The sequence below is a fragment of the Natator depressus genome, chromosome 10, assembly GCF_965152275.1.
Source record: "Natator depressus isolate rNatDep1 chromosome 10, rNatDep2.hap1, whole genome shotgun sequence".
In the NCBI taxonomy this organism is placed as follows: Eukaryota; Metazoa; Chordata; order Testudines; family Cheloniidae; genus Natator; species Natator depressus.
The window spans coordinates 78,428,703-78,449,362 of NC_134243.1; the positions used below are offsets into that span (position 1 = coordinate 78,428,703).

Below are 20,660 nucleotides of genomic sequence, written 5' to 3' on the forward strand. Positions count from 1 at the left end.
GATTAGACTTTTTTCATCAGTAAGTGTCAAACAATTTCACCCTACACACATGAAAAAATTTCCATTGATGGAAATTTACAGACAGGCAAAGTAAGAGAAATGCTGCTTGAGAACTTAGTTTGATTTAAGGATATTTAGTTTGTATTTTTTGACATGTGATGTTCACAATTTCTTTTAACAGTTATAAAGCTTTAACTTTTTGAATCGCAATGTCTACTGTCATTCAATAATTGTCTAACCCCTGCCTTATAATTTCCTTCAACTGAAAATTTAAATAGATAAAAATAGGAAAAAAATTCTTAAACATCAGTTGAAATTTTAAAAATTGAATCCTGCCAAGCCTACCTAGGCTTATGGTAAAAGCACCGACAGCTTTTGACTGAGCTCTTATAGACATAGTTTGAGGTTTGGAAGAGTATCAATCCCATGGGCTTTTAAAAGCAAAGAACCAAACTAAAACTGGATCCCATTCTTGATATTACTCGGTCAGATAATTGTAGCTATGAACACCAAATACATCCAGTACTGTCCAACTAGGGCCCAGTCAACACTGGTTGAATCAGTTAAACTCATTTTAGATTTGAATACTGTTCTATCCCATTCAAGTTTATGCCACCCTCATCACCAAGTATATGAGCACCTTTCATGTACATTATGATACATCTAAAATAAGCCGTGTGAGATTTATTGTGTCTCAGCAAAGAAAATACTCTGAGAATATATATTTTTTTAAGTTAGACTTTTTCTTTTGTATTAGCGAAGGCAAGTAAAAATCTGCCTTGGCCTTAGAATGGAAGGTGGTGAGGTTTATGATGGGTTAGTTCCAGTAGGAGTTCATTCAGCAATCTTTGGCTGGCCCCCATGAAAGCACTACTTCCTGCACAGATAACCTTTACTCTTGCTAGAAACCCTTACATTGTGCCTGAGGAGCAAAGATGTTGAACACAGTCCTTGTCCTGGAATTAGGACTTTGACACAATATTCCTTGGGGAGCCAGTGTAGAGAGCTGAGGGCAAGTCTGATGTGCTCACAGTAGCTGCACTGCTGTATTTTGTAATAGCTGGAGTTTCCTGCAGACTGATTGCTTCATGTCCACATAGATTGTATTGCTGTAGCCCAGCTGGGAGGTGACTAATGCATATATTATTGAGGGCAGATAATCCACCACCAGAAGAAGATGGAGACCTTTAAACAGCTGAGCATGGCAGCAAGCAACTCATTCTAAGTAAGATCTTAGCATCAGCAAGGAATCCAGGAGCACACCTAAAATTGCAAACTGACTTGACCAACTGTGGATATAGATCCATAACCAAAGGAGACTTGACAGTGGCTGCAAACTCAGTGCTTTTCTCTGACATCAGCATCATGTGTCTTGCCTGGATTCAGCTTCAACCAGCTTTTGTTCAGCCAATCACTAACTTGCTGAAAGTGGCACTGTACATTGCAGAGAGAAGGCAGAGCTGTGTTCATCTGCACTACTGTTGCAATATTGTTGGCAATACAGTCCACATACACACTGAGCAGAAGTGTACAAAGCATTGATCCTTGGATGATACTCAAAGTAAGGCATCTGGTGGCAAAGGAGCAGCTTTCCCATCACTAGGGCTTTGAGCCAATGCTTTCAGAAAGGACTCAAACCATTCTACCACATTGCCCAGGACTCCTGCCATCTACCTCAGTTTCTCATGCTCAGCCGGATCAAATCTGCAGAAGGAGGATGGCAGTCGGCCTTCATCCATCAACAGCAGATCAGCCATCGGTACTGCTAATGCTGTATCCATCCACTCACCTGGCTCAAACCCAAACTGTTTGGTCCCACACTACAAACTATGTTTAAATGGAGTTTAAAAGCTGTTCAGGCTAAGGTCCTGTCTCCAGTAGAAAACTATACCATATGTACAGTAGTAGTGGCCCAGAACTCACAGAACACATAAATCCTATTTTGCCAACACTTACCACACATCCAGCAACATGTTAACCACTTCAAGTGCATTTGGCCCCAGTGGAACAGTGGCAGGAGGCCTAATTGTAGCATGCAAGCTAATCTGCTAGTGTTTGTCTACATTAGCACTACAACTTTAAAAGCAAGCATAGGCTAAGAACGAGTGTTATTTAGACTTCATCAGGGCAAGGTTACATGGTATAAAGCATGCCTTTAAAATGGTAGCAAATGTGTGTAGACACTCAGTCAACAATAACATGCCAAAATTTTCCAGAGTAGATGAGGCCTAAGGCTAACTGTTACAGAACGTGTTTTTGCCTTGAGTTTAGGCAAGGGAAAGGAGGGCAACAAGCTGTTGTTGTCTCAAGATATAAGGGGACAGAGTAGGATGAAGTGCCAGCAAATATACTTACCGCTACAAAAAGGAATGACACAGGTCATGTCCCACAACCCTTACAAACTACGTGTGCAAGGGTATACACACACACACAAAAAATCTGTTTATTTTGACATCCTAACCTAAACTTGGGACAATTCTGGCCCAGAAACATTCCGCCTAGCCTCCTGCAGCTCTGAGTTTGGGGAAAAGCCTGCAAATCATTCTCCTATACAAGACTGAAACTTCAATTACAACAGTATCCAGCCCACTCAGAGCCAGGCTGGTCTTCAGCAACAGAAGATGATGTTATACATTCTAAAACTTAGTTTCCATAACTAAAAACCAAAGCTAAGCTTTAACCAAGAGCCAATAGTCTTTCCTCAAATATTTTCCTACAATCAGGGGCAGGAGCTGTCTAGGAGTTGGCTCATGTTTTATAACCACACCTAGGACACTGAACATATTGCAAACTTCCCCCTCCCCCTTTGTTAAATAAGTAAAATGACACTTATTTGGTTTTCTACTAAGTTTTTGTGCAGGGCTAATATTGCTATAGGAGACATCAACAGGAGCTTTAAAGCTTAATCCTAATCAACACTGGAATGCTTTACACATATTTTATAAAATCAGATTTTTAAAATCTAGTGTATAAACATTTTCTTAGTATGAGAGGTTGACAAGGGTGTCTCAGTTAAGATATTACTTTTATTTTCTATTTTTAGCAGCATAACACAAGTTTGGTTTTCTATGTGTTCTAACATCTATTTAAGGAATGATACAAGAATCAGCTGCAGTGATTTAGTATCTGCAAGTCATCAGGAGAGGAAATGCTTTGTCTGCTGATAAGTGTAACACTAACTTAGTATAACATTACACGAATTCTGGAAGGGCCATCATTTTTCATTACCTAGATCACCACAATTTCCTAATCTCCACTTTTGTGGAATTACAGTTGGAATAGTTATTGCTTTTAGTGCACTAAATTGGTTTAGTTAACTACATTAACTTTTCCCACCTATAAACAAACAAGTAGTAAACTACATTTTAGGCTTTAAATGTAAAAGGGATCATGCTACATATTTGTGCAACAACTTTTCATTCTTTTAACATCCAAAACAAGATTCTGACAAGCTTGTGTCATCTGTGCCACCAGTCTAACCTCACTGGAACCCTCAAAAAGTAATTTTCATTCATTTGTGTAGTTCATATCTGTGTACAGCACCAAGTAGAATCTGATGGGAAGTTCTGCTTGAACAAAGGGGAATTTCCTGAGTCAAGGATAAATAACACCAGCCGTCTCCCATTTTTCCCCCCTTCAGGAGTCAGATTCATCCTCCTCCTCCTCTTCATGGTCTTGAATACTTAGCTGTAATTCAGTTTGATTGATAGCAGCCTCATTGTCCATCTGCCCAAGGGTCTGGTATAACAACAAGTTCAAGTTATCAGTCAAGAGGAATAGTAAAACTGAGCACTTCTATAGCATCTTCCCTCTGAAGATCTCACAGTGCTAATAAAAAATGAAATAAGCTTCAGCACCTTTCAGAACCTCAACCTTTTTAGAGAGAGACCTTTCCGTACTGGAGTCACTGAATAATAAAGCCCACTGAGAGGGTAAGCAGCAACTTCTCCACAGCATAGTTTTAACTAGCTCTGGCCCGATCATATATTTAGCAAAGAGTTACTATTTGACAACGCACCAAATTTCCATCCCCTGTAGTATCCTGGCTAAACAAAGTTACAGCAAAAGCTTTATACTACTTCCTTACTTACAGCATGCTAAGCTTTACTGACTGTGAATTAAAACGGTGTAAATGTAAGGCGAGTGTTTCCCAATCCAACTCCCAGAAACAACTTGGTGGTGTTAGGAGGAAAAGAGGGAGAAGTAATTTATTTGGTCTCTTAGCTGGTGAGTAGCGTAACAATATAAGAACCCTATGTAAAATGTTTACCAGAAACTTCCTCATATAGAGTGACTCAAACAAAAACATAATATTTTGTTGCTTTTCTATTCTTTGATAATTATGCTTCTGTGTAGTATTACATGAGAAATGAGTGAGCCTTCTTCCTTTCAAAAGGCACGAGTGTTCCTTACTTTTTGAGCCTCCTCTGTGATACTTGGTGGAGAGACCATTACATTCTTCTCTCTGGAGCTAATCATAGATTGAAGGGCCAGCTCTTCCACCTAGAAATAAGATATTGGAATAAATCTTTCCAGCAGTTATTTCTTTGTATCTGTTAGCAAGATACACTCAAGTTCTATTTATTGTTTTTGAAGAGTGACAAAGTAGCCATTTGAAGGTAAATTCCAATACATTTAACTCATAGTACCTACTGTTAAAGGTCTTGTGATGATCTTGATGTGAACTATATATCCTGAACAAACATGAAGCTACACACCAGGTTCTGTATCATTTGTCTTGTGGAACAGCCCACAGCGCAGGAACTATTACTAGTTAATAATACCTTTAAAATTACAAATTCTACTTTTAACACAGTATGAAGAAAACAGGAAGCAAGTCTGAATATAAGCTATTCACCAAAGACACTGCTACATACTGGGTGGCACTCTTATACCTGCTTACTGGTATTTGACAAGTCTGATTTATTTCTGATACATACAAAAAAGCATGTCAAACTGAGCAGAGCTTTGTTGCTCTGCTCACATGCTTTTCTGTAGTTAATTTTACAATACCAAATCTTTTTAAATATTTTGAGTCTAAAGGTGATAAAGTGACGGACATCACTTCTGAAAACTGTGATGCTGAAAACTCTGCACATGCCAGCATGTTTCTAAAAGACATTATATCCCCTGCCGGAAATGATATATGATCAGTGCATTCCATGGGTGAATTGTCTATTAATAATTCTGTCACCTTTCTCATACCGCAGTCTTGGCATCTCACAGACAGTCACACTCTGCCTTGCAAAACTTTACGGCATTCAAACAATTGCTGCAGGAAATAGCTATGAAAAGGCTGTATAGGTCATGGCAAGCTATCTCCTGAGTGCTGTAATGAAAGGAGCCTTCACTCAAACAATTTTGTCAATGAACAAGTGCACTTAGTTAAATAATTTATGTTTTAGTATTTTGCACATATAGGACATTTTCAATCAAGGATCTCAAACAGTTTTAAAAACAACTGAATTAAGCCTTACAAAACCTCTGGAACAAAGACATTATCTCTACTTTAAAGATGAGTAAACTGAAGCTATAAAGCAACAAAATGATTTATCAAAGTTTACAAAATGAATCTTGGAAAAGAATGCTGGAGTCTTGACTCCCACGCTCTTGCTCTAATCACCAATCACGCCTCCCAATTTTTAAAGTATTTTAGTTATTAAATACATAAGTAAAATTTAGCTAACTACATCATAATGTCACTTCTTCTTTCAAACAGTATACTATATGAAAAAAATAAAGAAAAGGAAAATAAGGGAATACACAAATGGAAAATAATACGTTTCTGCTTAGTCTAAAATTTCTCTGTTCAACATACAAGCAGAGATTGTACATGGGGGGGGGATTAAGGTGTGATTATAGTTGGAAATAGGGATGTAAATACTTTTAATAAAATTAACCGTTTAAACGCTTTACAAATATTTCGTTTGAACGGCTAACCAATGGAGTGGCTGGGCCCGCTCTGGCCGGTGTGGGGCCAGCCAGCCTGAGGTTAACGCTTAAGGCGGTTCACTGTGTTTACCGTTAACATTTTACATCCCTAGTTAGAAGAGGGGCCATACAGGACCAGCGCCCTTGTAACGAGTCCCAGGGAAGGGGCAGACTTCGAGCCTCCTTCCCTGCAACGGAGCCCGCCCCGGCCCAGCCCGGGGGCTGGGGACGGAACAAGGGCCGGGCTCCAGTGGCGGGGTCAGCGGGATCCAGCGGTTGGGAGGGGCGGGGCCTAGAGGAGGCAAGCCAGGCGGAAGGGGGGGCGGACCCCGCTCGAAGGCACCGGAGCAGGGCCCCAACGCGCAGCCCCGGCAACACGGGGGCGGAGGGGAGACGCCGACGGGGAGGGCCCCCGGGGAGGGGGAGGCAGCACCGCGGCTCGGGACCTGGATCGGGCCCCCCTGACCTTGAGCCGGTTGAGCTGATCGTGCAGCGCCGCCTTCACCCGGAGCAGCGTCTCCTCCTCCTTCCGCAGCTCCTGCAAGCGGCTCAGCATCCTCCCCGCGGCCCGCCCGCCTCAAGCCCCCTGGCGGCGGCGGCGGCGGCGCGTCCCTCGCCCCGCCCCCGGCACCTCAGGCGCCCCACCAACCGCGGGCGGGCAGGCGGCGCAGGCCGATGACGCGCCCCCTAAGCGCCGCGCGCCGTGGGAGCGGCTGCGAAAGGCGCCACCGTGTGTGGGCGGAAGTGCTTTGGCGGCTTCCGGCCCCCTCGGAAAGGCGGGGCCGGCCGCCGTCGGGTCCCTCGCGCCGCCAATCGAGGTCCCGTCGCCGGCTCCGGGGGCCTACCCCAGGCTGAGCCGGGGGCACGGGATGTGGGAGAGCCCGGCCCGCCTGCGGCGGCCCCCCGTGCACGCGCCGTCGTGGCTTCCTGAGGGGAACTGGAACTGCCACGTGCAGCTGCCAGTGTGTCTCGCGCGTCCCCTCAGGGCCCGCCTCCCGGCCAGGAGGCTGCTCCAGCGCCTGCCTCATCCTGGGCAGAGCGGGAGGCCCCAGGGTCGGTCGCTGTCGAGGAGGCCAGAATGGCAGCTGCCACCCAGCCAGGATAGGGCCAGGCTCACCCAGCAGCGAGCGCACCGCTACAGGCCCTTCCCCAAGTCACCGTCCTCTATTCGAGTATTTTAAACTGAGGGAGGTTCAGAGCCCCCGGGTGTTCAGAATGAGAGGTGTTCGCTACGGGCTGGGACAGGTTGCCAAACGAAGGGGTTAGGATGGAAATCAAAGTTCATGATGTGGCTGACAAAATCTGGGGAGCAGGATTTCACTGGTTCGGGCACACAAAGGATGAGACTCTGAGGAGACAGAAGCAAGTAATGGATGGATTGAATCAAAGACCGTAAGCAGGTGCCTCAAACAGATAAAGACGGTTGCTGCTTGGATGATGACCCCAACCCCAAATGATGGGGCAAGGGGAAAGAGGAAGATTTTACATCAAGTGTATTGACCTTAATTGGCCAGTGCAGGTTTCACATGGAGAATAGGCCCACTATAACCTAAGTCTGTTTTAAAACATAGGGTCTGATCAACATGCTTTGAATCAGGACCCTGCTTACTAATTGGAAGCAGGTGGAAAATTTCACTTAAACTGCCCACAATCATAGGTCTACTATTAATGAGTAAATGATTATCTATTCTTGTAAAGTCCAAATTAACAATCCCCTGAAAGTTCACCATTTAAAAGTCCCTCATGACTGTAAAGAATAGATGTTGATAAAAAGGGATAGAGATAACCCTAACTTAAGAGGCTGTGGCTAAGGAGGCTTTTTTAGCTTTTGTTTCTCTCCTTTAAGGCTTGACAATGTCTTAGTGTTAATCAAAACACAATGTTATACTATTGTAGAAGCTTAAGGCAGGGATATTAAGATATTTACAAACAATATCTTGCTTTGGAAAGTGAGGGATTTGTTTATAATTACAAGTCTGTAGCGTAGCCAGAAGTCAAATTTCTCTCTCCTACCATCCACTCCTATGCCTTGTCCTCAAAACCATTCTGTCCTTCATTTCCCATGGGGGAATAAAGGGTTGACTACTTAACACTTGAATATGCAATGATTTTCTCAAGGCACTTGTCAACCCTAAAAACACATTATTTGAAAACCTTATAATTCTAAAAGAGTAAAACATGGCATAGGACCCATAAATTAATTTGGTCCTGCTACAAGGCAAAACTTCTCCTTACTCCTCCACAGACCACCACAGTTCCAAATGCACTAGTACACTTCAGTCATTGGGTAGTTTTCATCTTTCATGTGTAGTAACATAAATAGCATTATAACAAAAGTGTAACTATAGTACCAGCTCCAGATACATCCATATTGTACTCCATCTGTGTGTACACAGTGGTTTTTCACTCCTTCCTGAAATAAGTTAATGATTTTGTGTGCTAAAAACTTGCTATGTAAGATGCAATCCAGACTCATGCAACTCAGAATAGTCCTCTAATATTTGGGATGGATGGAGGTTTGTCACTGATACTTTAAACTAGAAGAGGAAGTTACTTTACTACACTTCATCTGGCAGCTGGTAACAGTTAAAAAAAAAAAAAAAAAAAAGGCATGAAGCAAACAGAAGAGCTAAGAGGCACACTGGTTTCAGTCACTTTGTCTCTATGCCCCATCACGTAGTAAGGATGGTTTAGGAAGAGTATACTTAAATCCTTGGGCCAGTCTACTCTTTGCACCACCCTCTACAAAGATGATGTAAGAAAATGGGAAAACAAGGAAAATCTACAGTAAAGGAATGAGTATAAATAACAAATCAAATATTTTTATAGGAAGTTATACTATATATATAGTATAATAAGATATAGTAATAAACTTGCAAACCAGTATCTTTGATGAAGGCATCTTTTTGCCAGGCTATAAAAAGCTGTCTATTTTCTCAATGCATTACAATCTGCTACTTTAACTTGATTTATAGGGCCTACTGCTGTAATCTGTTGAAAGTTGTTCAGGGGTCTAGCTTTGGTGAATGGCTATATTCATAAATGGCAGTTCCTCCCCCCCCCTTTTGTAACTTTTGCAAATCATATTTCCAAACAAAAATTATTCAAGGGAAGTAAAAAGAAAATGACATTAAAATAAACACAGGATTTAGGTTATTTGTGATTTCATTCTTTACAATAAAAAATCATATGCTATCTGAGGAAGATATGTTAGGAAACTATTAACATACCAGTGATTGGTTGTTAATTGGAAATATGTACAAAGTTAGATTAATTTTTACTCAGCCCCTCTTTATCCTAAAATGGACAGGATTATTTAAACTCTTAAAGGCAAATTGTACATTTGGTTCATAAACATTGTGGAATTTAATTATTTTTCATTATTTTGACTCATGTTTTTGGGCTTTGCTGTCTATCAACAAAGAATATTGGGGAAGAACACAACATCTCTCATTTCTGCTTCAGTCTTAAAAAGTGTATCTGGGGAATAACACCACAGTAGAACCTCACGGTTATGAACACCTTGGGAATGGAGGTTGTTTGTAACTCTGAACAAAACGTTGATTGTTCTTTCAAAAGTTTACAACTGAACACTGACTTAATACAGCTTTGAAACTTTACTGCCCAGAAGAAAAATGTTACTTTCCTTTAATAGTTTACATTTAACACAGTACTGTATTTGCCTTTTTTCATCTCTGCTGGTGTTTGCATCTGAGGATCTACTGTATTTAATAAAAAAATAGCAAACAGGTTTTCTGAAAACGGATCTGTTTTTAAATACATGAGTACTAGTCTCACTTTCCATTTTAGCTTCCAGAGGCTTGTCAGAAATTTTATTAAATGAGCTCATTAAACAGATTAACATTTGGTCTCTTTGTTGTAGGCTTTTGTTTGGGAAGAGTTGATTTTTTTTTTTTGTAATAAAAAAAACCTGACAACTTTTATATCTAAAAAGCTAGAGGGAATTTGAAATATTTAAAACCTGATGGTTTTTATATGAAGTTGGGTTGAATTACTATCTTTCAATCTCAACTCTAGCTACTAATGTAACCTATTACATTAGGTTTATAAACCTAATGAGAATTTATAAATATCGATTTAGAATATTTTAGTTGGATACTTTTCAGAGTAGCAGCCACGTTAGTCTGTATCCGCAAAAAGAAAAGGAGTACTTGTGGCATCTTAGAGACTAACCAATTTATTTGAGCATAAGCTTTCGTGAGCTACAGCTCACTTCATCGGATGAAGCTGTCCACAGTATGCATCTGATGAAGTGAGCTCACGAAAGCTTATGCTCAAATAAATTTGTTAGTCTCTAAGGCGCCACAAGTACTCCTTTTCTTTTAGTCTGATATAGAGCTCTTGTAATTACTGTTGTACCCACAGTGTGAACAGGTGCAAGTTAAGGGTGCTTTTCAATAGCTTATGTGTATGGTAAATAAGATAGTAGCCTTGGACCTAAATGTCAAATCCTTTGCACCAAATTGTGTAGCATAGAGGATGATTAATATAATATGAATGTCATGTCATCCTTAAACATTTTGTAGTCGCTACCCAAAACCAATCGCTATAGTATTCCTACACAAGGGAGATGGGAAATAAGCAGTCTACTGTAAGGTGATGCTCAGTACTAATGTGCTATCATATTCTACTTGAAGGCTAATTGCATATATAGCTGGTCTATGAGCATAGGTTATCGCTGTTACTCTCCTCCTCTGTTCTTCCCTTGGTGCATTTTATATTACACCATAGAATCTTTAGGACAGGGATTTTTGTGGTTTTTTACGTTTATGTAACTCTAGAGTAAATGGGGTCCTAATTCTCATTAGGCTGTTAGATACTAAAATTGTTTTGGCAATTTTAGAAACTAAAAATAAAATACTCTTAGAACATTTGCCTTTATTAGTTTGGCAAGAGAAGTGGGTTGACTAAACAGGCAAACAGATTTCTACTTCTCAACTGCCACCGTGTGGTTGTTACATGTATTGAGTTCTTTGATAGCTAGCAGGGTTCCCCTACTGAGTACCCTCACTATTTTTGATCCAGAAACTATTGGCATCTTATCTGTGATTTCAGTTGCAGTTCATTATGGATCTCCTCAACTAGCAGGATCACATACAGTTACTAAGGAATAAGTATAAGCTCTCGAAATCCCCACTTTTCAAATGTTGGAGTAATGGATTAAAAGTTCTGTTTATGTCCCCAGGTGGTTCTGCAGCTTTGAGCATTCCAACGGCTTAACTGAACTCAATGTTAGTCTTTGTGATCCCATGCTAGGTTGATAAGTTAGAGTCTTAGTAGCACATAGTGAAGTTTCACATGCTTCAGCCTACCGTAGCTAAGATTTACATCTGTTTAACCAGTTTCCATTAAAAACTCTGATTTTGAAATTTTTACATGTCTGTAATGTATAGTCCCTGCACAAAGAACTATGAGAATTTAAGAGGTTATACTGAGAAGCTATTTTTGAATTTGATGTAACATTTGCCTGAAGAGCAGAGGATCCTATTTCTAGGTTTAGTTATAAAAAGGCTGCTAATTCAGTACAACAAACTGCATTTTATAGATTCAGCAAGAGAAAGCATCAAGCTCATACCATCTATAGAGTCATAGTACTCCTCCTAGCCTTTGTTGAAGACAAACTTCAACATAGTGCTGCTTACCTATGTTACCTCCACTATGAGGTTATTCTGTCACCGTTGTCTTTCCAAATAAAGTCCAAACTCTGCCTCTTCGGTCTCAGAGTAAGCCAGCTCATTAGGTCTTCTTTTTATCCACTGCTGGTTTCCCTCATGCTTTTCCAGTCTAGAATTGCACCCTGTCTCCAGCATCTTCTCTTCAAATCCCTCCAACCACACACCCATGTGTCACTTTACTTTCACGGTTGACCACCAGTCCTTAAGTCTATTCTTCCAGTCTTAAGCTTCATTAAATACACAATGTAGAATTTGTCATCTAATTCAAGTCTTCATTTCAATTCTCCTCCCTCCCTTCTCTACACCTTTTTGTAGGATATTACAACTGTGAGGAGGGACAGTGTGTCACTAGTGCACCATGGCAAATTTGACACTATGCAAGTGCTTAAGATAGTTTTCAAAGACTTAAAAGTACTTGCATAGTGTCAAACTTGCCATGGCACCCTAGTAACAAAGATCCAAGTCAACAAGGCAATGTTGGTCAGATTGTTTAATATTAAAACAGGCTTTAGGCAGGGAAGCATCAGTTCTTACTAACGCTCTGGATATTACACACAACTAAGGCTAGTCAAATTTACTATAAACTGAAATATTTTCATTGAAAGTGTTTTTCTTTAGGAAGCTTTGACTTTGGTTTTCAAAAAGCCAAAACATGTCAGTTTTCTATGGAGCAAATGTTTATTATTGACCAGCTTGATTCATACACAATAGAACAATCTTGTATTGTTTGGCAAGTAGTGAGGGTCTCCATACTTTAGAAGCTGGATGGGTCACAAGGAACAGTCAGTGTTGGCATGGGCACCGTACTATAGATTTTTAATGTTTAAAATAGAATACATGGGTCATAGTTCAATATTAAAGGGCAATTTAACTCAACTTTGAGGGGAAACTTCCTTAGAATAAACCTGCTTATCATCTAGGCATTGTCTACACTAAGGGCTTTCCCTTTCCAAAGTTTCCCACTGGATCTAACACCAACTCCAGTAGTAATTCTGCGAGCCCTAGCCAGTGATCCCACAATAACCCAGGTATCAAGTTCCCTTTTAATAAAGTTTAGCTACATTTAAGACTTTGTTTCTTCCAAAACACACCTTTCACTTGTACCCCCCCATTATGCTTTCTGATAGTTATTTTAGTATCCACTGTTGTTTATTCTAATTGCTCATCTATGGTTTAAATTTACTTTCACTGCACCCTTCCTCCCTCCAAAGCATTTGCAGTAGTGGTCACAAATAACAAAGACACTCCACCAACTCAATAGAATATTTATTTGTTGTAAATCCACAGTACAGACTTTAGAACTTAAGTGGATAAGCCTGATGAGTGCATTATGCTGCAGCCTTTGACTTCTTCTCTTGTTTGTTTTTGTGCTGTAGAGGGGGAGGGAAACAAAAGATTAGTCTTCAGAAACATGCACAGAATATATAATAAATAATGCTTAGATTAGGCATCTAACTTGAGTCTCACATTTTGAGCGTGGCGCAGGATAGTATTGCGTCGCATTGTTTTGGCATATGGATTCAGTTTTATCATGACTCTCAAGTTCTTCAGAGGATTCTTCTTGAGAACTCTACGGTGAATCTTTTTACTGTAAAAACAAATTCTCAATTAGTGTACTTCATGGAGATGCAAAACAGTTACTTAAGAGTTGGAATACATTTTACTAAACTCTTTTCTTCCAGAAAAGTGGACCTATCCTTAATTTTCAAAAGACCATGTCAGTGCAGTGTCTGAAGGACACTGATAATATCTTTGGTCTTAAATCCAGACACTGTGTATATTTAGTTTGGTAAGGTAAAGTCAGAAAAACAGGGAAAAGTGAAGGATTATACTACACGATGTATGGCACTCAGCTGGGAAGGGACTGTCCACATTAATATATTTCATTCAGCTTGGAAAAAATGAAATGGAAGCCTAGCTAGTTTCACTTTCTGGTTTTCATACATTAACACAATATTGTATTTTTCTGGTTGTAAAAACACTGAGAAGGTGTAAATTCCTACCGAATAGTTGAAAAATATGGAAGTGTTTCTAAATATTCAATTTATAGCCAACTACTTGACCATGTACCCTGAATTAATCTACATAAAGCCAAGTTCTTCACATAAATAGATTTTTAAACCAAGGAACGGAAAGGATAAGAACATTCTGGTTTGCCATGTTGAGTGTCCTACACCCTCTCATCCCAAAAAATTGAATAAGTGTTCAAATAAATCCTTGTACTTTGTAATCAGATAAAAATAATTACTTTGGTGCACGCAGGGCCTTCTGGATCTCCTGGCTTTTTAAGATTCTTCCAAGGTCTGTATTGGTCATCTTATGCATTGGTAGGCTACACAAAACACAAGCGTTTAGAATCAAAATTAGGTGGGGATATTTAATCTGTACTCAATTTTATGAAGAGCCAGCTATTTAGGAAACCTTACATCCTCAGTTAAGACTAATCTTACCACTAAACTAAAAGTTACAGAACTTTTGTGTTGACTAATACCATATCACTTGTCAGAATTGTCTTACCAAAATTTTTAGCCAAGTCAGTTTCTAGATATACATACTTATAGTCACTCTTTAGGGTAGCAGGTTTGCGCCAGGTACCATACAATTCATCCAACTTGCGGAAGGCACTTTCAGTCCAAATGCAGAAACGCCCAACATGGCCACCTGGAGCAAGTCTCAAAAGATTCAGCTTGTTTACATTGAGAAGAGTAATTCCTAAAATGAGATAAGATCACAGTATTTGTATTTCATTTGATACAATAGCAAAATCAGAGCACTTCAGTCCACAAAAAGCAAGTATGGGTTTACTAGTTTTAAAGGCTTTATACTACAAAGATATATAGGCATCAAGATTACAAAACAATGTATGAAATTTAATTTTACAAATGATATTTGAAAGGACAAAAAAAATTGAGACTGTATCCGTATCAGCAAGTTATCTTTCTGCTCCATATGAACATTTTATCAAATAAATGAAACATTTTATCTAATCATGCCAACAATGCCCTTAAATGTACTAAACAGATTCTTTCAGAGGTAGAGTAAAAGCTGCGTTATCCGGCACTTCACCAACCAGAAAGCTCTATTAACCAGCATTTCTGATATCGCCCAATACAAGTCTTCAATCTAGTAACCGGGACTAGTCCACTGCCCAGGAGGTTATGCAATTGCACATTGTGCACTCTACTTTTATGCAAAAGAGGCAGAAGACAAGCAAGCTGATATCAGGGATTTATTCAAAAAAGCAGCTTCCAGGGTGTGTCATAGGGTCATTACATATTCAGCCCAATCTCCTACACCTTCTACATCTACAATAATAATTGATGTTGATAATGACGACCCTGAGGTACTGCAAGATCCTGAAGTGCCTTCTGAATCAAAGATTAAATTATATTCAGTATAGTTTTAGCGTTAAGTGTATTTTTAGTGATCTGGGTGTATGCCAAGCGCTGCCCATAGCGATAGGTATTGTCATAAGATAGCTTTATCTGGCATGTAGGTTTTTACAGATACGCATACATATACACACGCTCATTGAACTCAAAAGGGTAGTCAGAACTTCCACAAAATCATGCGTTTCAGAAACACGGACCAATGAAGTGGAATCTCATCATTCTAGGTACTCTCATCCAAACAGAAGATCAGAGCCTCCCAATAATAGACATACTGCCATTTGTTCAGTAATTCAAAGTTACCTGGGATATTTCTAAAAGCCTTGATGATGCCATTGTCCTCATTATAGATAATGCAGGGTCCCCTGCGCTGGATACGACGGCGATTCCTCATTTTACCCTTCCCAGCGCGCATACGCTGAGAGGCATAAACCTATGCAGAAAGAAAACATCTAGAAATCCACACAGTACAATTTCCACTATTAAGAGGTAGCAAAATCAAGTAGTCAGATTTTCACCATCATCACTGTTCATCTGAAACACGGACCAGTGAAAAGTTCATCATTCTGGAGATTAATTAGGCTATTAAAATGCTTTTCTATGCAACACTGAAATGAAGAGTCTTAGAAGGAAGCGGGCAGTGATGTGAAGCAGCATAGTGAAAGAGAAATTTGCATTGTTCGGCTATAATTTGGTTTGAACCTACTAAAGTTTGTCAAGCATTTAATTCTTAGCAAAGTGAAGTCAAGATATGAGTAGAGCATATGAAAGCAAACATCAAAATTTATATTATTTACTAATTGAATTATAGCAAATGAAGACTCTTTAGAGCCAACATATTAATTTACTAAGCTGCAGACTGGCATGAGCAATGTTTTAATGGGGATTTAAAGGTTTACTTGTACTGACAGTAATCAACTCACCTTTTTAATGTCATTCCATGCTTTAAGCTTTTTCAGAAGCAGAACGGCTTCCTTGGTTTTCTTGTAACCTTCAACTTTGTCCTCAACTACCAGAGGAAGTTCTGGGACCTCTTCAATGCGGTGGCCTGATAAAGATTTTATGAGAATTTGATTATAAATTATCTATTCTTTTTTGCCCACACAAATCTGTATGTAATAATGAACATGTATAGCAAAAGCAGTAATGCAAACTTCATCACAGGACCCCACTGGTGTCCCCTCAAATCACACCTATAGGGACTACTTCTAGGGCTGAGGTTAGTTCAACCCATTTTGGGCCTCTAATAAGAGTAACAATCATAGTGGTGATCTGGAATGTGACTCAAAACTGGTATTTCTGCAACTGGCTACCATAAACTACCAGGGCAAGACTCACATCAATGACAGGCTGTTTCCATTCTGTTTTGTATAACCTCAATGTACTGTTTTTTCAGCTTTACTCAACATATATGCTCCTTTTATTTGAAACACTTCACATGAAGTGGATATCATTAAACAAGTTGTACTGTAATACTGTACAACACTCAATTTCTTTGGAGTGAACTAAATTACCCCATGACCAAAAAAAGGGTTTCTCACTTTATCATACCTATCTTATCCATTAGTTTATACCAATGGCAATAAATAAGTTGTTGGCACATTGTGCAGCAGTAAACAGCAAACATTCTGGAATTTTCAACATACCCACCTTTAGACATGACCAGTGCTGGGAGAGCGGAAGCTGCCAAAGCAGAACAGATGGCATACCGTTTTTGAGTTGTATTTACTCTGCGGTGCCAACGTCGCCAAGTCTTGGTTGGGGCAAACATACGGCCTCCGCGACACATCTATGCATCCACAGTTAAGAATAAAACTTTTCAAGTGTTTTTACAGAACAAGACATTTTAAAGCCTTGCTCAGCATTAGCTGTTCGTCAACCATCTGTACCAGCTCATTGACAGCAGGCAACTGTCACTGAGTACAGAGTAAGACTCAAATTACAACATCATGGCAAGCTAAACAAACAGCAATGTGTATCTCAAAAATTAAAGTATCTTTCCTCATGGTAACAACGAGGAGTCCAGTGGCACCTTGAAGACTTAACAGATTCCTCACGGTTATCAATTAATTGTTTTGTACATTAAAATACACTTGAATCCACACAAGTGGATCTGTAGCCTTCATATTACTACAGACTTTTGAACTTTTTATGATGCAGTGCAATCTACAGTACATGTAGAAAGAGGAAGACCCTTCACATTTAGATAATCCTGGTAATTAAATCAGAAGATTTCTGCTTCCCCACTCAAAAAGTTCAATTTTACATCGACTCAATAGTCACAACCAAAATCAGAAGGATACATTTCCAAAAGCACCTTGGCCAGAGCGATGAGTTCCACCACCTCGCACTCGGGGAATACGAGCAACAGCTCTTCCAGTACCCCAAGATTCAGCACTGGTCTGATGTCCTGAAACAATAACATTTTTAAATCATCAATAAGAGTCCAGAGAAAGTGAAACAGTATTTTTTCTAAGTCACAGGAATAAAGACCTCAAGATCATCAGAACTTCCACTGATATCATATAGTTCAGAAACACGGACCAATGAAGTGGAATCTCATCATTTATTTCTATGTAGAGAATGAATTAAGACAGATTTCGAAGCTTGAACACCAATTTGCACAGAGACAACAACTGACACTATACTATTAAACTATCAAAATGTGAATGTAAATTACAAAATTCACTGAACTTTAAGATGGATATACCAAACATACACATTTTCACACCAAGTAGGTTTATGCCTGTTTAATACTTGGATGGAAAACTCTGAAGGAAAACTTGTAGCATCAACCCTCCCTGTATCAGGCCATGATCAAGTATGTTGTCTCTTAAATAGAATGTAAAACTGAGATGATGACCTAACCACCAATGGCAATCTGGTATTCTATAGCAGTGGTTCTCAACCAGGGGACATGTACCCATAGGGGATACATCAATTCATCTAGATCAAGGTTTCTCAACCTGAGCCCAGGGGAAGGAGGGGGTGGCAGCGGCGGCATGGGATGGATTTAAGGAGGGCTGCAAGTGCAGGGCTGGTGTTAGAGGGTGGCAAGCAGGGCAGTTGCCTGGAGCCCTATGCCACAGAGAGCCCCACAAAGCTAAGTTACATGCCTCAGCCCTAGGCGGTGGGGCTTGGGCTTTGGCTTCAGACTCCTGAAAGGGGTACAGAAGTCTGGAAAGCTTGAGAACCACTGTTTTATGGCACTTCTCATAACAGGGCTGTTAACTGATTTTGCCTAGCAAAAATTCTCCTGGTGGTTCTAACTGGCTAAGATACTTTCTGCAGTGTTTGTTTCTGGTTCCACACCAGAGGTAGCTGCAGCTCTAAGTCCTTCTGGTTGTACGGTACTATGTAAATTAAGTCCTGGTAGTTTTAGAGCTAAACTTAAAATTCAAATAATGTAAGTGGCATGTATACAGTAAGTTGACAAGTATGATATATTAATGTAATAAAACAACAATCCTGATCTAAATGAACCTATTCAAATTCTGTAGACAAATCATACCTGCAAGTTCACTGACAGCATAGGGTTGTCTATTGTTCTTGCGCAAATTGGTATGAACGAAGTTCACGATATCAGGGCGAATAGGAGCCTTAAATACAGCAGGCATGGTGACATTTTTGCCTGATACCTCCCCCTTTTCGGAGTACACAGATATTAATGGACGAGTACAAGCCTGAAAAAGACAAGAGTTTTCTTCAGCACCGATACGTTAAATTCAAAAAGATTCAAAAAGGTGTTAAAAATATTGCTCAGGGTCAAATGTCTTCAGTTCAACAGCGCCAGCATGATGACAGCAGGCAACTGTCACTGAACACTGGATAAGACGCAAATTATATCATCATAGCAATCACTGTTTCCATTTATATTTATACCAAACACCTTCATAACACTCTAGGAGCAGTCACACACACACTTGGGAGATCAACACATTTCAGCTTCAGCAATGATGTAAATCTCGCTGTTTTACAAATACGATATCCATACTGAATTTTATTTACAGATACTTAATACAATCTATTAATAATCTTTTAATTAAAACAAGTTCATTTATGAAATCTGTGCATTTTGGAGCTTTTTTGGTGCTGTAACTACGAACTTAAAAGTTATTTCACTTACAAAATTATCTTGGAAACCTGAAAAACCAACCAGGCCCAGTATTGCTTCCCCTCCAGTGTCTAATAAGGGCCTCAAATATATATGACCAATATTTTGGAAACAAACTCCGGGCCTCAACAAAATGGTGTGGATCGGCCATTAACGTTGTGAGTGAGGAAATATTTTTCATTCCAACCAACTTCTGTTGTGAAAAAAAAACAAGGTTTCAAGCTACAGAGAGCTCTCCTTCAAGTCACTAACACTGTGTGGCAATACTAAAGGCTTCTCCTTCCCTCCTAAAGGGAAGGAGAAACCTTTAGTATTGCCATACAGTGTTAGTTTTGCTCATATGAGCATTTAGCTAACAACTATGATACATACTATATACTGCAAAAATTCCTAATAATGAAAGTGTCAATTACACTAATTTCCAACACTGACTACTACATCATGACAGCAATTACGACCTCTCCATCAGCTAGATCTGTGGGCTAGGCTGGCAGCAGACATGGAACTACAGGCTGCTCAAGCCAGGTTCTTGCCTCGTGCTACAACGTGGAAAGCTGTAACAGGATTTCACCCCAAGCGTTTTTCAAACCCTGTATTTTTTCTGGGTGGAAGGGAAGAACTGGGACGGGAGAGAGAACAGGGCCCCGCATAGTCCATTGTTAACAGTCCTATATCCAACCCTTCCATGCTTTAAGAAAGGAACAGGCAAGAAGCGGATTAAGCCGAAGCCAGGCTGGACCTGTCCACATCTGTAGCCCCCCCCCAATACAAAGAGACTCTCAGGCGGGGCCCAGAGCTGAGCTACGGGGTCTCAGCCATGGCCCGTTCCGCAGGAGCCAAGCCCGTCTCCATTCCCCCATCGCACACAGGCCTGCTCCCCCAGATTACGTCTTCCCTCCCGCCCAGGCCTACTACGCTCCCCCACGCCGGCTCCACGCGGCAGGCCGAACGCTGACGACTCCCAAGATGGCGGCCGTCCGCCCCGCTGCCGGTGCCCTCTACCCGCAGGCGGCCCAGCTCTGACCACCGATTCCTGTTCCCCGCTCCTTGGCTTCCTACTCGCCCCATTCCCCGGCACCCCCCTGTCGACCTGCCACCCGACAGCCCAGCCCCACAGGCCGCGCCTCACCATGCTGGCAGAGGAGCCTCTGGCTCTCCCTCCTCACTCCGCCACGGCCCCAACCGGAAAAGGAATGACCTGTTACTGCCGTCTCCTTATAAGTAACCCTCCACCGCACCCTTCCCTAACCCATCCCTCCCACACTTGCCAGGGACCGGCACGAAAGCGGGTCTTCTAATCTCCCATCCACCGTCCGATTGAGGTTGTGGAGATATTCTCATACCACAGCCTCCCAGGCTTCCCATCCCTCCCGAGACTGGGGACTATTTTTTGGCGGATGGATTCCGAGGCGGGGCTGACAAAAATTATAATATGAAGGGAAGGGCTTTTTAAAAATAAAATAATGGTGATAAACGCGACAAAAATAACGTACAACGAATTGCTAGAGCTCAACAAATTAAAATAGTGTT

At 40.6% G+C, this 20,660-nt stretch overlaps 2 protein-coding genes and 4 non-coding genes across 6 annotated transcripts; all 6 read right to left on the reverse strand.

Annotated features, from left to right (window-relative positions):
- Window positions 1-209: 209 nt before the first annotated feature.
- On the reverse strand, window positions 210-6,548 carry SNAPC5 (small nuclear RNA activating complex polypeptide 5). Its single transcript, XM_074966597.1, has 3 exons — window positions 6,398-6,548; window positions 4,414-4,503; window positions 210-3,738 (listed from the first exon to the last, which is right to left on the reverse strand). Exons 1-3 carry the CDS (start codon window positions 6,485-6,487, stop codon window positions 3,637-3,639), a joined length of 282 nt encoding a protein of 93 aa, XP_074822698.1. The 5' UTR covers window positions 6,488-6,548; the 3' UTR covers window positions 210-3,636.
- A 6,327-nt stretch (window positions 6,549-12,875) lies between these two features.
- Window positions 12,876-20,377, reverse strand: RPL4 (ribosomal protein L4). Its single transcript, XM_074966601.1, has 10 exons — window positions 20,260-20,377; window positions 18,528-18,699; window positions 17,320-17,426; window positions 16,667-16,805; window positions 15,940-16,064; window positions 15,320-15,449; window positions 14,183-14,339; window positions 13,876-13,959; window positions 13,095-13,215; window positions 12,876-12,997 (listed from the first exon to the last, which is right to left on the reverse strand). The coding sequence occupies exons 1-10, from the start codon at window positions 20,260-20,262 to the stop codon at window positions 12,956-12,958; spliced, it is 1,080 nt and encodes a 359-aa protein (XP_074822702.1). The 5' UTR covers window positions 20,263-20,377; the 3' UTR covers window positions 12,876-12,955.
- LOC141995483 (small nucleolar RNA SNORD18) lies at window positions 15,173-15,243 on the reverse strand. Its single transcript, XR_012641331.1, has one exon. It is a non-coding gene; the product is annotated as a small nucleolar RNA SNORD18 (small nucleolar RNA).
- Window positions 16,872-16,971, reverse strand: LOC141995485 (small nucleolar RNA SNORD16). The gene has a single exon (XR_012641333.1). It is a non-coding gene; the product is annotated as a small nucleolar RNA SNORD16 (small nucleolar RNA).
- LOC141995484 (small nucleolar RNA SNORD18) lies at window positions 17,516-17,587 on the reverse strand. Its single transcript, XR_012641332.1, has one exon. It is a non-coding gene; the product is annotated as a small nucleolar RNA SNORD18 (small nucleolar RNA).
- Window positions 18,773-18,872, reverse strand: LOC141995486 (small nucleolar RNA SNORD16). The gene has a single exon (XR_012641334.1). It is a non-coding gene; the product is annotated as a small nucleolar RNA SNORD16 (small nucleolar RNA).
- Window positions 20,378-20,660: the final 283 nt, after the last annotated feature.

Excerpts from the sequence above, each read along its gene's own strand:
- SNAPC5 (XM_074966597.1), bottom strand. The coding sequence starts at position 6,487 with ATGCTGAGCCGCTTGCAGGAGCTGCGGAAGGAGGAGGAGACGCTGCTC. Across the intron at positions 4,504-6,397 it reads ATCAGCTCAACCGGCTCAAG|GTGGAAGAGCTGGCCCTTCA; the intron begins GTCAGGGGGGCC and ends TCTTATTTCTAG. Across the intron at positions 3,739-4,413 it reads TCACAGAGGAGGCTCAAAAA|ACCCTTGGGCAGATGGACAA; the intron begins GTAAGGAACACT and ends TTGTTATACCAG.
- RPL4 (XM_074966601.1), bottom strand. Across the intron at positions 16,806-17,319 it reads GCCAAGGTGCTTTTGGAAAT|ATGTGTCGCGGAGGCCGTAT; the intron begins GTATCCTTCTGA and ends GTGGATGCATAG. Across the intron at positions 13,960-14,182 it reads ACCCTAAAGAGTGACTATAA|CCTACCAATGCATAAGATGA; the intron begins GTATGTATATCT and ends TGTTTTGTGTAG.